The sequence below is a fragment of the Perca flavescens genome, chromosome 15, assembly GCF_004354835.1.
Source record: "Perca flavescens isolate YP-PL-M2 chromosome 15, PFLA_1.0, whole genome shotgun sequence".
Classification (NCBI taxonomy): Eukaryota; Metazoa; Chordata; class Actinopteri; order Perciformes; family Percidae; genus Perca; species Perca flavescens.
In genome coordinates this window covers 9,819,498-9,836,450 of record NC_041345.1, presented here as the reverse complement: position 1 = coordinate 9,836,450, position 16,953 = coordinate 9,819,498, and the positions used below count along the sequence as shown (strand labels likewise).

General features: G+C 41.8%; 3 protein-coding genes and 1 long non-coding RNA gene across 4 annotated transcripts in view; 2 read left to right on the top strand and 2 right to left on the bottom strand.

Moving 5' to 3' along the window:
- Window positions 1–3,684: 3,684 nt before the first annotated feature.
- LOC114569383 (uncharacterized) lies at window positions 3,685–6,029 on the bottom strand. The gene is made up of 3 exons (XR_003694401.1): window positions 5,960–6,029; window positions 5,646–5,815; window positions 3,685–3,899 (listed from the first exon to the last, which is right to left on the bottom strand). It is a non-coding gene; the product is annotated as an uncharacterized LOC114569383 (long non-coding RNA).
- On the top strand, window positions 5,035–9,852 carry fbxw9 (F-box and WD repeat domain containing 9). The gene is made up of 7 exons (XM_028599194.1): window positions 5,035–5,823; window positions 5,913–6,060; window positions 6,805–7,828; window positions 7,994–8,142; window positions 8,251–8,454; window positions 8,545–8,610; window positions 8,934–9,852. The coding sequence occupies exons 1-7, from the start codon at window positions 5,702–5,704 to the stop codon at window positions 9,006–9,008; spliced, it is 1,788 nt and encodes a 595-aa protein (XP_028454995.1). The 5' UTR covers window positions 5,035–5,701; the 3' UTR covers window positions 9,009–9,852.
- Window positions 9,853–10,351: 499 nt separating this feature from the next.
- Window positions 10,352–10,745, bottom strand: LOC114570321 (guanine nucleotide-binding protein G(I)/G(S)/G(O) subunit gamma-12). Its single transcript, XM_028600586.1, has 2 exons — window positions 10,644–10,745; window positions 10,352–10,477 (listed from the first exon to the last, which is right to left on the bottom strand). Exons 1-2 carry the CDS (start codon window positions 10,734–10,736, stop codon window positions 10,352–10,354), a joined length of 219 nt encoding a protein of 72 aa, XP_028456387.1. The 5' UTR covers window positions 10,737–10,745.
- Window positions 10,746–11,523: 778 nt separating this feature from the next.
- Window positions 11,524–16,953, top strand: part of dhps (deoxyhypusine synthase) — a 12,304-nt gene continuing 6,874 nt past the window's right edge. The window contains exons 1-4 of the mRNA XM_028599794.1: window positions 11,524–11,667; window positions 13,685–13,884; window positions 15,132–15,287; window positions 15,401–15,522. Coding sequence (XP_028455595.1) covers window positions 13,690–13,884; window positions 15,132–15,287; window positions 15,401–15,522 — 473 coding nt within the window. The 5' untranslated portion in view covers window positions 11,524–11,667; window positions 13,685–13,689. The remainder of the gene's footprint in view (window positions 11,668–13,684; window positions 13,885–15,131; window positions 15,288–15,400; window positions 15,523–16,953) is intronic.

Below are 16,953 nucleotides of genomic sequence, written 5' to 3'. Positions count from 1 at the left end.
TCATGAACATCGCATGCTTTTCAATGAGTCTTGCTCCTTTTTTAGTCATTTTATAAGCGGTCCATTTGGAGGGATCTACCTTATAAGAGCTTTGTCAATGGCAATGCGACTCGCTGCTGGATTAATAAGGTACTTCTCCAGCTTCTGATCAAACTAGTGATAGTTGCCATATATTCACCCGTTGATACTGTGTAGGATTTGCCTGGGAATACACTGACTCCGAGTCCTAATAGTTCTCCCCTGACACTTGTTAGCTTATGCGAGAGGGTGGTGGTCTTTATCCAGCTTTATATTTCAGTCGTTGTCCATAGTGGACGGTTGTAATGAACGTGTGTATGGCAGTTTGGTGTTTTACTATAAAGGAGTGTATGTGACGTGATTTTGCACCAGCCCTACCAATAAAGTTATGTCCAGGGCATAGTTTGATGCCTGAGTTGATGTGGCTACTGGGAGTATCAACAGTTGCCTGCCAGTTAACATCACTTTGATAGTAGTTTGCTCAAATTCCCTAAATCGAAGACCATTGCTGATGGGGAAAATACCAAAATCTGTTCCAGAATGAATGCGTAAAGTTGTTCAGAACTCTACAGGGTGGACGCTGATGCCATCTTCTCCAGGTTTAACTGGTAGGCAAACATTAAGATTTGAGGCAGCCACTCACTGATCACAGGCGGGACAGATCAGTTCTTGGAGCCGCTCCTGTGCCACGAATTGGTAAAAAGTTAAGGCTTTACCACTCCTCACTATGTTATGATACATTTAGCTATATACAGAAATGCAAGTTGTCCACAGGTTGTCTTTTTATTTTTTTATTTTGATGCTCATGTGACAGGTTTTTGTTTTTTATTAATTTATTTTGTTTTTGATTTTTGTGCACCAGTGCACAAATTCTTTTGGACTTTAAAAGTTTTTTTTCCAGTGTTTTTTTTTTTAATTCTTTTTATTTAAAGAATTATTTGTTTTTCGTTGTTTTATAGCGGACCATTTGATTATGTCAAATTTGATGTGGTTGGACTGAAGGAGAGTCGGTGCTTGGTGCATACCTTAGAGAAGAATGTGGAAAACTTCAATTCATAACTTTGTTTCAATCTGATATCGAGGCTGGCAATTGAATTTGATGTAGTACCTTTTTTTTTTTTCTTTGCTCAACTGTGGTGCAGATGGGATGTTATCAGACGTATCCCTTTTTATTTAATTTTTTTTTTGTGAAAAGGGGAAAATAAAAAATCTTTTTTTTCTATTAACCTTTGAGTTGTCTGAAAGTTTTGTATTGTGTATGATCAATTGAAAATTGATAGGTTTGTGCATTTGACATGCAGATAGCTCTCGTTTGTTGCTCATTTTGCAAATGAACCAAAGTGATATTTAAATGAAACTCCATGCACAGCAGAGAGTGGTAAGGCTGGGGGATCAAGTACCCTTGAGACCAATGAAAGCTAATTCAAGTTTTGAATAGTTGACTGTTGCCAGACATTTTTGGCACATTAGTTTGTGAATAAAATGCCACATTTTTTTCTAAATTGAGGCAGGTATTGTTTGTCCCAATGCACACTGTTGAAGGGCATATTTGACTTAATTAGACTTCTCATAGAATCTGACCGAGAATACAACTGGGAAAAGTAACCACAACTTAAGTGTGTGGTACTGTGACCGTTTTAATATGATGTAGAATGACACCCTCTGCATTTATCAGTCAGTGCAAAAGCACAAGTCCCCTAGAATAAATGTTCAGTGGGAAAATAAAGTACAGATGATACCTCTATGGACAATACACAAACGTGTTGGCATGTTGCCTTTTCTCAGGCCTGTCTATAAGATAGCAAAGGTGTCGCACACATTGCAGCAGTATTTCAAAATGTCAAAATATGGAAGTTAACACTTTCTGGTGGCATTTGTAGGTGGTGACAATATTGTATCTTCAATGTCTGCACAGGTTAAAGGATAACTCCAATGATTTTTACGCAACATACGGTTCATAGTTCTTACGGAGTATTACTGCATGTGTGAAAACAGTTGTGTAAAACCTTGAACAGTCAGTGTCCGTTAAGTGCTGAAGACTACAAGTTTGAAAATGAAAAGAAATCTGGGGGTGTGCAGTTAGAAAGAAGTGAGCTTGCCTGAGGCAGTCATGTTGCATTGTGGGTAATATAAGAGCCAGGTTTTAACAATGAAGAATGTGGAATAAAGACATCCCTGCTTCTGCTGCATTGATTTTTGATCCTTTTTTCTTACTTTTTTTAAGTGAAATGCTAAATCAGGGGAGTACTCTTAACTATGTGCAAGTGTTTTTGAGTCTAAAGTGAATTTACAACATTAAAACAGTTTACGAGAAAGCACTTTTAGAAACATCAAATGTTGCCCCCTGGACTACTCTGAGATGTGAAAGTAACACTTAAGAAAATGTTGCCCTCTCTAGCTAAATTTGACATACACATGATCCATTAGGCAGCACATATTTACTCTATATTACAGTAATAAACAGCCAACTTTTTTCAGTTTGCATTTTTTTTTATTTATTGAAATGTTGCTGTAGGGATTTAAATGTCAACCACATTTAGTTTACTACTCACTACAAATGAAATGTGCAGCATATAAACAAATGCCTTCTCTGATAAGTAATACAAGGAGTTTTTTTTTTTTTTTTTTTTTAATCAAATCCTAATATGTGGGGAGCATTCTTGTGATTAGAACATGGGCCACTTAGATTAAATATTTCTAATGAATTGAAGTGTTTGCTGAACTACAAATCTTTTGAGTGGGAAGAAGAGGAAGGCTACATCAATGAGAGAGAATGTGACCGCAGACGCAGTGCTGGGGAAAAGTGAGGGGACGCAGGGGCCACTTTCAGTCTGATGACCGTTTGGTAAGTGGTATTTGAACATTTGAATCTTATATATTCTATGTGAAGAAATTAAAGAAATTATTTTTTTGAAGCTGCATCCACTACCAGCATGGTACAGTTTCACACATGTAATTGAATAATTACTGGCATATTTGGCACAGGTTTAGACCAATTATTTGGGTAACTGGGTACGGTGAAACATTGGGCTGTCCCCCATATATGGACGTCTATGGTGAAAATGCATAGACCTATTATGATTTACTGTAATAGCTATAATACAATGATGGATGTCTATAATAAATGTGGCCAAAGCTTCAAATAATGAGGAAAACAAAAGATTTGGCAATGACCTCCACTTGGACTCGCTGATTAACGATTAGATTTTGAAAATCAAAGGTCACGGTCACTGTGACCTTGCAAAACACATGTTTTTGAATTCCTAATTATGACAACATTTTAAACAAATGTCTAATAGGATAAAATGATTGCATTTTCTATCCCAAAGGTCAACTTCACTTCATCAAAGCCATGATTCAGGAACAGAAGGAAGATTGTGTAATATTGGGTTTAGAAGCTCAGGACTTTGATGGTTGTGACTCGGGGCAGTCCTGACACGTCCCTGTCCTGGGGCAAGATCACAGTAGATATGAAACTCGTGAAGGTATTTGATATTAAGTATTACATACTAATGTCAAAGTTATGTTCTAATTATTAATGTTAGAGACATAGATATAGAATAGTCTGTTCTTGATTTGTTGAATAATCCGTGGCCCAATAGATTCTTTATCCTGGCCCAACACAAATGCAATAATGTATAACATATCATTTTTAAAGAATCCCTATCCCTGTGTACAGCAAAAGCAGACATGATGTATGCCAAACCTAATTTATTCTGTCATCGCAATAACAAAGGCTCATCTTGAAACTTGTTTTCGGGTGTTTTAATACCCAGCTTCTCATTTCTCAGTCTTTCTAGCTGTGAGCAGATGCTTCCATCGTTTTTCCCTTTCTGGTGGCAAAAACCTTTGCAGTCCATGCTGATAAGATGACATGACAGCTGGCAAGAAAAACAAATAAACAGATTGTGTGTCTGGAATACAAAGCTTCAGTTCAAATGAGTCTTATTCCACATTGTAAACCTTGAACTGTAATCAAACATGGAAAATGGCTTGGGAGCTTATGACCATGTGCTGATTGTAATTTGTAATACTTTTACTCAAAGTACAGTATGTGAGAATAAGACGTAAATAAAAAAAAATGTTAATTTACCAAAGACATTGTCTGTCTCAATCCTGAAATCTTTTTTACATATTTAGATCCTTGTGCAGCGGCCAAGTAGATCTGCATGTCTATGCTCTTTTAATGTTAAATTCTGCTTTGTTTAAACCAGCAAGGCAAATGATAGCCTACCAGTTGTACTACCAAGGGTCAAAGGATACTCGCACTTCCTAATTTTGTAGTTAAACATATTTATTTATCAGACATTTTCTGTGCAAATCCAAGGCCTTTTGGGCCTGAAAAGACATTTGTGGACTGGAGCAGAGAATATGGAACTACTGGAATGCTACTACACAAGAAAGAAATGCCAAACAAAGCAACATGGAATAACATTTCACAGATGAAAATGGTGTTTTAAAAGATTTTACTCGCGAACGTTAATATCACATCTTTAAACTAACATCAAGTTAAGTGACTGCCCTCATACTCAATTAAGATAATGCTATAGCCTAACGTTATGTCAGGTAAAGTATTTTTATTTAATTATTAATATATCAGTAAGATGCTGAAAATGTTATTCATATGGGATTTTGTTTTTTTTTTTTTTTTTTAGAACTCGCCCATTTAAATCATATTGAGGCTTAAAGCCGCATACTGTTACTATCTACACAAGATACGTTATTTTGGTTTGAAAACCCGCAATTTTAATTTAACATAGTATCCTGTCTCATAAATACATGACAGGCATTTGTAGCAAAGCAAACCACTTGAAAATCGGTTAGAAATTCAGCGAGAAATTATGATTTTAATTGTGGATAAATCTCTTGCCTCAATAGAACATGGATGTATTAAGAGAAGTTAGACATAAGCAGAGCGATAGAGAAAGACATGGCTCTGGACATAAGGTTACATGCATTACGCAGGCGCGGCATGTCCGTCCCAAAAAGGCGGCCGCGTCGACGTATTGCTCCCTGCTCCAATGAACAGCAGCCGCCGGTATTTACGTAGCACACCGGAAATGGTGTTTAGAATGTTTTGAAGGAGTTCGCCCTGACAATAGTTGATGTTCCTGCATAGCTGCATTAACGTTAGCTACGTGATATCAGTCTTAATTTGGTTTATATAGTGACAGTGGTAACGTTAACCATTTTTTGTTACACTGACTCTGGCGACGGTTTTTGACCAGCGGCTAACATTGTCAACAGGACTTGGTATCAATAACATATAACGTTAGCAGTAACGTTTCTTGATGCTAGCGTTAACCCGCACAGCGGTAGAGTAACGTTAAAGCTAACGTCAATTTAGTCTGTAACGACAGTTACAAAATATTGATTCAACAGACAGATCTGTTGCCGATACCGAGAGCACCGAAAAGTAATGGATTGCATTCACGGGTAGCTAAAGTTTTCTTCTAAGCATTGTGTCTCTGAATTGTAACCTATAAGCAATGTAGGTGGCGCTAAGCTAAGCCCTAAAGAGCAAACATTTGTGAAGTTTCATTGTCACAATATTTGATGTTTTATGTATTAAACCACATACAGCCGACAATATAAAATAGAGGTAGTTTACATTAATGTTGGCTTACAGTGTGTGAGTAACGTTAACTTAGCTAGTGGTCCTGTGCTGAGAGGAGAAAAGGTGATGTCTGAGGTCAGGGTTAACTTGCTTGAATCGGAGGCAGGGACATGCAGTGACCAGGGAGGACCGTCTCCTGACCCTGTGAAATCTCCCAGTATTGAATCTTCTAGGCCTGACCTGCAGGGGTAAGATTTTCTTCTCAATTAAATCTGTTCATTTCGCGCGAGGATATGAGCGTATAAGCACATCACGTTGATCTATATTTTCCTTCCAGCCTTCTGCCTGCTGGTCACCCATCCTCAGCAGATGTTAGTCCCTCACCTTCTGCTGAGGCAAGTGGCTTGTTGTCATTACCCTGGGAGATGGTGACCCACATTGCGTCACATCTTCCTGCTCAGTGCGTCATCACTGTGCTGCCAAAGGTTAGTTTTAAAGACTGTTTGGCCCATCACTCGCTTCCATAAAATTTCTTTGACGGTTTTTTTGTCGGCTATCGTTCTTGCTGGTGTTGATCGATCGTTGTATTACTAAGTCACTATGTGATATCTTTCTCTGTTTCGCAGTATACTTCCAAGTTGACTAGGACAAATAACAGTGTTATTGGCCCTCAATTTAGTTTGTTGTTTAGGCATTTCACTTTATATATTTTTGTTTGACAAAACAAAAATAGTTTAGAAAGTTTAGTTTTCCAGAATCAACATGTATTATAGGTGCACTGTGGAGTTTTATTGTAAACATACAGTTATGTTTACCTTGAGTATTACTCAACATGCATTGTGTTTATCCTTGAGGTCTAACAAATGTGTTGAGTGAATTTCCTTCATCATAAAACATTTGCAAAGCCATTTTAATTTAAAGTGTTTTAAATTCTGCATTGTTCATCCTTCCTGTTCATTAGCAAGCAGTATTCTTCTTCCCTACCTTTGTTGGCACATTGCTGTGTTTCTTGGCATGTTACTCCCACATGTAGATCAGTGAAATAGTATGAAACCATTAGCAGGAATGTGCATTGTGTCACGCACATGTGCATCCTCATGCACATGCACGTCTGTCCTCACACTAGTGTGTCCATATTGTTACAAGACGGCAGAAACTCCACCGGGAACTTTTACGGCTTTATCAGTATTGTAGATATTACATATTTGACCTCTTCCTCCTCTTTTTAGGTCTGTCATGCATTGGGTAATGTGGGTAAGGACAACACCGCTTGGCAGCTCCGGGCAAACAGACTAATAGGATCCCGAGCTGGCTTTCCAGTGGGGCCAAGGGAGGACTTTGACTGGCCCTCTGCTTGCCTGGAGATGGAGCAGCTGATAACCTGCTGGACAGGCCAATCACACCTTGTGGCCAGACAGACCCAAGGGGATGAGGAGGAAAGGGAACTAGTGAGACAGCAGCAAAGGGGAGGGCAGGATGGGGAACCAGTTGCAGAAGGACAGGAAGATGGTAGAGAGGATGAGGTAGAAGGGGTGGGAGTGGAAGCGCAGGAGGTTGCGTATGGTGTTGATGAAGGCATGGAGGTGGCAATGGAAGGTGAGGATGATGAAATACAGCCAATCGTAGGTGGGGACCAACTGGTAAGATTGAGAGAGGAATTGGAAGAGAGACTGGAGGATGATGCAGCAGCACTAATGGAAGAGGAAAGGGACCACATGATGGTGTTTGGTGGCAATGAGGGACAGGATGGTTCTCTAAATCACCAAGAGGTCTTGGCCTACGCCAGGAATCTGGGTAATGGAAGAAGGGTAGAGATGGAGCAACGTCAACCCCCTAGAAGTCCTAGCCCACCCCCAGCGCTGGAGTGCATCACCCTAACTTCAGGCCACATTGCCCAGGTCAACTCAGTCCTCCTCATTGGGGGAGAGGGAGCAGTTTGTGCCACAGGCTCCAGAGACTGGAATGTTAAACTGTGGGATCTACAGACAGGCTCTGGTGGCACGCTGCTCCACACATTGGGAGGACAAGGTGACTTCAGCTCTCATCGGGGCTGGGTCTGGTGCCTGGCATCTCAGGGACCTCTGCTGGCCTCAGGGGGCTTTGACAGCACAGTGAGGCTGTGGGACCTACAGGCAGGTGGTGCAGAGAGGGGCCTGATCAGGGCTGGGGCCGCTGTCCTCTGCTTGTCCTTTCAGACAGATGTATTGCTGGCTGGTACATTTGACAAGAGGGTCAGCATGTATGACCCCAGAGGTGAGGGGGTTTAGCATATAACTTGCATTTCAATTTTTCAGTGTGCAAATAAATGTAATTTTATAAAAAAAAATAAAAAAACGTGATGATAGATAGCTTTTAGCGATCAAATAAAGACAAATCATTAAGTTTCTGAGGTTATTTATGATATCATTTTGTCTACAGCTGCTGAACCCCTGGTAAAAAGCCTCCGTCTCCATGGTAACGCTGTAATGTGCCTAGCTGCAGATGACAAGTACATCATCTCTGGGAGTAAAGACTGCACTGTGGCTGTCTATGACCGTAGGGCAGGCAAGGGCTTGAAGAAACTTCGGGTAAATGCAAGCACACGGGCACACGCTCTTCAGTTTGCGTTAGTGTGCATAGATGCTCCGATGCACCTGTAAACCAAGACTAACTCCAACCAACCCCTTCATTTCCAGCTGAGCTCTTATCTGCTGTCCATGAGCTACAGTGGCTCTGAAGTATGGGCAGGAGACAACAGCGGCATGATCCACTCCTTTTCCATGCAGGCGGGGACCTTAAAACCCGTGTCCCAGTTTGATGTTGGACACACAGCTCTGGTCACTGGCATCCACAGGTCCCCTGGGAGCCTCTACACCTGTTCCTCTGATAGTACTGTCAAGGTAGGACGAGGCAAATTCTTTGTTACATTACATTTTAACTAACTCTGCTACTTAACAGTTTTAAGTTGTAATTTCTTGTCTGTATTACAGGTGCATATCCCCTGTGCTCCTCCAAGAACATTATGCACCCTGCATCACCAAACTGGAGTCAGTGGGGTTAGTGCTTTGTACCGCAACGTATAGATAATTAAATGATCTTATTGTTTACATTTTGACGAGGACTTTAATTGTATAAAGATACATTTTTATAGGCATCTAATTTAAGAGCAAATCAACTATTAGATCTATTTGACAAGGTGAAAAATATATTTACCTACAAAGAAATAATAAACAGAAATAGTAAAAAAAAAAAAGTGAACTCAAGCACAAAATCATAATCAATACAATATCAGTAAGTAATCCAGGCTTTCTCATTTCTGTTCCCCCCCACCTCCCCTGTGTCATCACCCATTCTCCACATGTCTGTCTTCAACTGTCAGCTGAGTGTGGATGCTGGAGTCCTTGCTGTAGCCTCAGGGGACGTGTGTGTGGACATCTGGAGGCCCAGAAAATGAAAGCACAAGACCCGCAAACTCTGTGGCAAGACTTACTAATCAGGTGGTGACGCCTAGCAGCACCCCCTTGAAAACGAGATGGCATATTGGAATTTACAACAAAGTACATGACACTTCAAAAAGAAACCGCTTTCTTCTTCTTTCGTCTTCAAGACCGATGTTAGTATTCATTCAACAAATAAACACGAGAAGGTAGGGCTGGAAATTAAGACCGTCGAGCCCTGTGTTGTACACATGGCCAAACAAATTATTTTATTTTACTGCACTGCCAAACACAAATGTTGTTTAATTTAGCTGTAATACATCATTCATTTTTAATTAATTTTTTTTTCTTGTGTTTATATTGTTATATAGTAGGGGTACATTTGAGAAGGTTCAGGTTCCCTTGTGTTGGTTCAGCTAAAAGACCTCAACCGTTTTTTTAATTCCTTGTTTAATCCTGTTAAGCGATTTCCCTACAAACACACATGTGAACACAGGAAATGTGTTTACTGGTAATATTTGGCTCGTGCAGCTAGTTTTCAAAGACACTGCATTTGAATGAATTTGTCTCCTCCTAATTGTTGTGTGTTCAAACAGCATTGAAACTAGTGCATAGCAGGCTATTTGCATGCTCCCAAAGTGTCTGAATCCATTACAGTAACTGACATTGTACCAAAAGCATTAGTTACTTGTCATGTACAGTGAAATAATTGTATCCAAGTACTCTATGACACACCGATTGTATTTGTAAAGCTATTTATTTAAACACAATACTCTGTGTGTGCGTTTGTGTGCGTGTGTACAAAAAAGTATAACAATTTAATTGCTTGGATGAATCTAACTATAAATCATTTGCACAATATTTGATGCATGCTTCTATTACAACATACTGAAGGACTATTTCCACAGAAGGTGCCATTAAATGGCCTCAACATCTAGTGTCTGAATTATTGTCTGGATGCGTCCACTGCCCTCTGGGGAGTACATACAATCAACAGCGTTGTGCTAAATGTTTGGAAAAGCAGCTATTCAAATTCAAGTCCTGAGTCAAGTTACCCATGTAATTCCATATTATTGAAAGGTCGAGATCAAACCTTTTAAGGGAAATGTGTAAAGAAGCAACATTAAATAAAGCCTTTAAGAGAAAATAAATGGATAGTATTTACAAATGCAAAACCATTATTTGTATTTTTCACATTTCCTATGTATTAGGCTCAACATGCATTGTCTGAAATAGCAGATTTATTGCCATACTAGAAGGATTATCTTCTACACGTTTGAAAGTAGAAAATCTGTGGTTACACTCCGACAGGAGTTGTCCCTATGGTCTGTTAATGGTCGGTCAGCTCTACTCAGGACTGTTAAAGCAGCACACAGGTCTTCTTATCTTTAAACGGGTTGGACGAGGCAGCGATGCCGGTGAGCAGAGGGTCACTGCGCCTGTGGTCCTGACAGTACCGGACCAGGTCTGCTGCTGTCAGAGAGATCTGCTGGGATAAAGGTGGTCAGGGTGGCATTTCACAGGATTTCAGACATGACAAAACTATGTGCCATTGAATGTTAATAATACATGGAGCATGTCAGTACACTCCATATATTCTATACTATGGAAATCTTCCAACGACTGATCAGATTATTTAGATTCTTACATACCTTTATTCTCTCCATGCTTGCCTCCAGCTGAAGTTGATCCACCAGTTTTTGTGCCTGAATAACACTGTTGCTGCTGCACACCTTTCCTGACATGGCCTTCAATATAAGTACTCCTTCTATATCTGGACTCAATATGCTTCTTCAAAACCAAAACGAGCAGCAGGAAAATGATTTTGTGCAGAATCCCAAAAGTCAGCACAGGTTGTGCAGGAGTCTGGTTAGAGAAGCTCCTCACTTTTCTTCCTCACATGTAGCCTCTTTTATTCGCTGTTGGGGAGAGTTCAAAGGCTCTGTGATATGAAAGGTCATACAGCACAGTGGTGGAAATGTCACAAACATCACACATCACTTCACAGATGAAAAGATTATTAGCCAAGGCGTTATGCTACATGCTTTTTGTCTTTACGCTACAATGTGTTGTGTAAAACTGTTGCTTGAGTATTTCCCTCGTTTTTGTAATTTAAAGGCCTACTACTGTATTGTAAGTATTGTAATTGTAAAGCTGCAGTTTCTACTTTGTAGAGTGACATTTAACCTTTGAAACACAATAATGTAAAATGTCATGCACTGTTTAAAACAACCAGCTGTTTATGGAATAATTTAAACCACCTTTGTCCAGCTCAAATAGGTTTGGAACATCAACTGTTAATGCCAAACACAACAATAATGTAAAGCTCGAACAGAAACCATTAAGTCATTTTATTTTGGATACAAGCATCATTATTTTAGGAATTATGGATGACTGATATTTTATAAATAAACATAAAAAAAATGTCACGTAACCCCTGCAGTACTCCAAAGTACCCCTAGGGGTACGTGGTTCGAGCACATGGTTTGGGTTATTGTTTGGTTATGTTTGTCCTTTCGCACTTTCCGTAGTGGGAGCTTGCCGCAGGCGACCCATGCGTTGTTTGGTTGTTTACGGTAATGGTCTTCAGTAACGTTTACGGTCTCTCTTGTGCCCGGTGACAGCCGTTAGTAGATACATAACCATATTAATCAACTTACGTCTCTTCAAGAATAGGTAAGGTTATGTTTTCATCTCCATCTGCAAATGTTCAATCACGATTGAAGTCGGTCGATAGTGACAAAACAAGCTCACAGTTAGCTTGTCTGCTAGTTAACATCGTATCATAGCCTAAATAATGTAGCCTTCAATAAGGGACTTCAGTTTTTGATACATTTGCAAAAAATGTGTTTCTTGTGTTGTCATTATGGGTTATTGCGTGCAAATAAAGTTAAAGTAAATGTCTATTTTAAACGAAATCTCTAGCACAAAACACTAAAAGTGAAGGGGTCTGAATGTTTTTCTAAAGCCACGTATATATATATATATATATATATATATATATATATATATATATATGAGTGTCACACTCAAGGCTCTGGGTGTGGAGGGGCTGTCCTGGTTGACACGCCTCTTCAACATTGCGTGGAAGTCTGGGACGGTGCCAAAGGAGTGGCAGACCGGGGTGGTGGTTCCCCTTTTTAAAAAGGGGGACCAGAGGGTGTGTGCCAATTACAGGGGTATCACACTTCTCAGCCTCCCTGGTAAAGTCTACTCCAAGGTGCTGGAAAGGAGGGTTCGGCCGATAGTCGAACCTCGGATTGAGGAGGGACAATGCGGATTCCGTCCTGGTCGTGGAACAACGGACCAGCTCTTCACTCTTGCAAGGATCCTGGAGGGAGCCTGGGAGTATGCCCAACCGGTCTACATGTGTTTTGTGGATCTGGAGAAGGCGTATGACCGGGTCCCCCGGGAGATACTGTGGGAGGTGCTGCGGGAGTATGGGGTGAGGGGGTCTCTACTCAGGGCCATCCAATCTCTGTACGACCAAAGCGAGAGCTGTGTCCGGGTTCTCGGCAGTAAGTCGGACTCGTTTCAGGTGAGGGTTGGCCTCCGCCAGGGCTGCGCTTTGTCACCAATCCTGTTTGTAGTATTTATGGACAGGATATCGAGGCGTAGTTGGGGTGGGGAGGGGTTGCAGTTCGGTGGGCTGGGGATCTCATCGCTGCTCTTTGCAGATGATGTGGTCCTGATGGCATCATCGGCCTGTGACCTTCAGCACTCACTGGGTCGGTTCGCAGCCGAGTGTGAAGCAGTTGGGATGAGGATCAGCACCTCTAAATCTGAGGCCATGGTTCTCAGCAGGAAACCGAAGGGAATGAGTCCTTACCCCAAGTGAAGGAGTTCAAGTACCTTGGGGTTTTGTTCGCGAGTGAGGGAACAATGGAGCGGGAGATTGGTCGGAGAATCGGCGCAGCGGGTGCGGTATTGCATTCAATCGCACCGTTATGACGAAAAGAGAGCTGAGCCAGAAGGCAAAGCTCTCGATCTACCGGTCAGTTTTCCTTCCTACCCTCACCTATGGTCATGAAGGCTGGGTCATGACCGAAAGAACGAGATCCAGGGTACAAGCGGCTGAAATGGGTTTCCTCAGGAGGGTGGCTGGCGTCTCCCTTAGAGATAGGGTGAGAAGCTCAGTCATCCGTGAGGAGCTCGGAGTAGAGCCGCTGCTCCTTCGCGTCGAAAGGAGCCAGTTGAAGTGGTTCGGGCATTTGGTAAGGATGCCCCCTGGGCGTCTCCCTAGGGAGGTGTTCCAGGCACGTCCGGCTGGGAGGAGGCCTCGGGGAAGACCCAGGACTAGGTGGAGGGATTATATCTCCAACCTGGCCTGGGAACGCTCGATCCCCAGTCGGAGCTGGTTAATGTTGCTCGGGAAAGGGAAGTTTGGGGTCCCCTGCTGGAGCTGCTCCCCCCGCGACCCGATACCGGATAAGCGGACGAAGATGGATGGATGGAGTGTCACCCAGAGGCCTTCTGGGTACTTCAGAATGATTTGTAGAGTTTACAAAATAGGGTTTTTTCTCAGCTGTTACACATCAGACTGGCTCAGTTTTTCAGTACGTCAGTCAGAGCAGAGCTGCTACAGTCGCCACAGACTGAAGAGAGATTACATCCATTATTACCCGATCTAGGCTCTACTAGGCATCCCCTTGATGATAACCACATCACTAACATGTTCTTTTTGTTTTTGCAGAGAAAATGGCAGACCATGCTCCATCTGTTGCCATGGAGGCCGTCCTTAAACCCAGTTGCGACCTCCCAAATGACATGCAAAAGATCAGAGGCTACGACTTCAACCAGGGGGTGGATCTCCACGCAGTGCTGAAGTCCTACATCAGCACGGGCTTCCAGGCCAGCAGCTTGGCCCTGGCCATCCAGGAGATCAACCTCATGGTGAGAGGAATGGATGTGTAACGAAGGTTATAATGTAGAAAAGTAACAGTCACAAAGGGTTGTCGTGAGGTGCTGATCACCTACACAGGCCTGAGGGCCGAGACGTAATCTAAATAAGCTAGAGAAATGCATATGGAGCCAGAGTGTGTGACACTTTTTTCTTACTTTTATTTGTAACTACGGTTTCATGTGTAACTACCATTATCTTACATAAAGCACATGTTCTGATTTACCTCTGATAACCATGCAGATAGTTTGGCTTTTATTGACCCAGGGTTTGAGATAATTAGTCTCTGTGATCTGTTCCTCTTTCTTCCTACCCCAATACAATGGAGGTGAATGGGATTTCATTGGTGGGGCTCACAGTACTAAATAATTACAAATAATACAACAGCACGTTGTCTTTCTAGAAACAAAGTACTTGTTAGTCTGGAAAAAGCTATACACCTCACTGTATTTTTATTTTTTTGGCCTTAATTTTGACAGTCAGTGCAGAGGTAGTCTATATCCACGACATTCCACTTCTGGGATGGCTCCGTTGCTGACGGGAATTCCTCCGGATTTCACTCATTTAGGCCAGATATCCGTTACTCTGGGACTTTTTTGTGTTGGTCGATTTATGAGGACTATGGTTAACTGCTCCTCAGATCTCTGCAGGGTAAATCCAGACAGCTAGCTAGACTATCTGTCCAATCTGAGTTTTCCGTTGCACGACTAAAACAACCTTTGAACGTACACACGATCCACCAAAACAAGTTCCTTCTCAAGGCTATTTTGCAGTGGCTCTGTATGGTGCTTAGCGCCACCCATGACAATTGTAATTGGTTTAAAGAAATGGCAATAAACCAGAGCACGTTTTTCTCCTATCCCGGAATGCTGCGTGGACTGGCCAGACCCTCCTCCGCAACGCTGTGGAGGAAGGTCTGGCAATGCGAGACTAGTGCAGAGACAGGAAATGTGGGGAGAGATAGGGGTATAGAGAGGCAAAGTCCCTCTTCTTCTGGTGGACCACCATGGAAACTTATTTTGGGAAAAAAAAGATGCAGGATAGTGAATGGTAAGAGAAAAATAATTATGTGATCCCGTTTAAGTTGAGCCATGAATACACATATGATGTTCGTCAAAATGAAAGAGAATTTTTCAAGTGAAAAAGGTCTCAGATGATACAGATTCAGAAGCCTATGATCAGTCTGCCTCTGATCATTTGTAATGTTGGCCATTGTTGTCTAATGACTCCACACCCACAGATAGAGAAGCGTCTTGAGCCAGTGGAGGAGGGTGAAGGAAAAGAGTCTGATGAACACCGCAGCAAGTCTGGCTGCACCATCTTCCTGGGTTACACCTCCAACCTTATCAGCTCTGGAGTGAGAGAGAGCATCCGCTACCTGGTAGAGCACAAAATGGTACGAATTCATGAACTTGTCATTGTTACATCACAGGTAACTCAAACTCAAACAATCTACCAGTTTGACAGCGGGACTAGTTTCTCAGAATTTGTTTTGTCTCTCTGTGTTAGGTGGATGTGATCGTAACCACAGCTGGAGGCGTAGAGGAGGATTTCATTAAGTGTCTGGCTCCCACGTACTTGGGAGAATTTGGCCTGTCCGGCAAGGAGCTCCGCCTGAGGGGCATCAACAGGTTCGCAACCAGGTTTTCTCAGGCAGAAAAACGCTGAGGGGGGCGCTGGGGAGTGCTTTGAAGCGCCGCCCGTAGGGTTTTGTTTCTATGACAACGACATTAACGTTAGCTAGGTAGCTAACCTAAAGCTACGTTAACAGAGGCCTGACTATAGGGCTGGGCAATATATCGATTTTATATCGATATCGTGATATGTGACTAGATATCGTCTTAGATTTTGGATATCGTAATATTGTAAATGGCTTAAAGTGATGGTTCGGAGTAATTTGCACCACGACCTCGAGCCAAACAACCCCCCAGAATCTTTTTTCACCTGGGTCGAACATTGGGCGAGTTAGCGTTATCAGCTGAATAGCTTAGTGCAGGGGCTAATGGATCCAAGAGTGTATCTTGTACATTACCCCAATAATAAGGCTGAAATGATACCAAACTTCTACACTAGTATACATAGGTGATGTATTCATAAAACGATGGATGGACACCAGAAGTTTATGTAAATAACACTTGCCTGTTGGCTTCTGCTCTCTGCTGCTGCTGCTACCGGCAGTAAGAGTGATTAGGGACGTCTACAAATTACAACACCGAAAAGAGATACAACAAAAATATTAATTAATTTAACTTATTTTTTAAAAGTGCTGTAGTACAACTAGCAGGAGGCAAGTTATAATTGAGGTAAGTTTGGAGACACTACCTTATTTAATCATTAAATTAATAAATATTTGCTAACTCTCCCAATGTTCGACCCAGGTGAAAAAAGCTTCTGGGGGGTTGTTTGGCTCGAGGTCGTGGTGCAAATTACTCCGAACCATCACTTTAGTGTTGTCTTTTCCTGGTTTTACGAGCTGCATTTCAGTAAAGTGATGTAATTTTCTCATGTTCTAGCTGTTCTATTATTTCCCTTTACCCACTTAGTCATTATATCCACATTACTGATGATTATTTTACACAAATCTCATTTTGGGAAAGCAATAATTGTCAACCATACAGTAGCTTTGCAATATTGATATCGAAGTATTTGGTCAAAAATATCATGATATTTGATTTTCTCCATATCGCCCAGCCCTACCTGACTACACAGCTAACAACAAACGTACTCGCGTACACGCTGATAAAAGCACAACACTCACCAGCAACATTCAATGTCCGGCCGATTTGCTCCCACAAATGGGCTTTTCTGTCAAAGGAGCAACAGTAATGACACCAGCGCTTTTCTAAACAATTCAGAGATTTTCAACTAGAAGTGTCGGAGTGGCCGCACTGAAAAAGGCGGAGCGCTCCGAAGAAAGACGCTGGGTGCAGCGCCTTTTTCCCTACGTGGCCGCATGCATGAACATTTGAAAAAATATATAAATAGGTGTGCTGTATACTCATAATGATAAAGGACATGATGCAGGGTTTTGGCAGGCAGGTCATCTTTAGAAGTCCTAGCTT

What these genes read in the sequence shown, in the direction of transcription:
- fbxw9 (XM_028599194.1), top strand. Translation starts at nt 5,702, where the DNA reads ATGTCTGAGGTCAGGGTTAACTTGCTTGAATCGGAGGCAGGGACATGC. An exon ending in TCTAGGCCTGACCTGCAGGG is followed by an intron (nt 5,824 to 5,912) that starts GTAAGATTTTCT and finishes TTTTCCTTCCAG; the next exon opens with CCTTCTGCCTGCTGGTCACC. An exon ending in CCTCTGATAGTACTGTCAAG is followed by an intron (nt 8,455 to 8,544) that starts GTAGGACGAGGC and finishes TCTGTATTACAG; the next exon opens with GTGCATATCCCCTGTGCTCC.
- LOC114570321 (XM_028600586.1), bottom strand. Translation starts at nt 10,736, where the DNA reads ATGTCAGGAAAGGTGTGCAGCAGCAACAGTGTTATTCAGGCACAAAAA. An exon ending in CAAGCATGGAGAGAATAAAG is followed by an intron (nt 10,478 to 10,643) that starts GTATGTAAGAAT and finishes TTATCCCAGCAG; the next exon opens with ATCTCTCTGACAGCAGCAGA.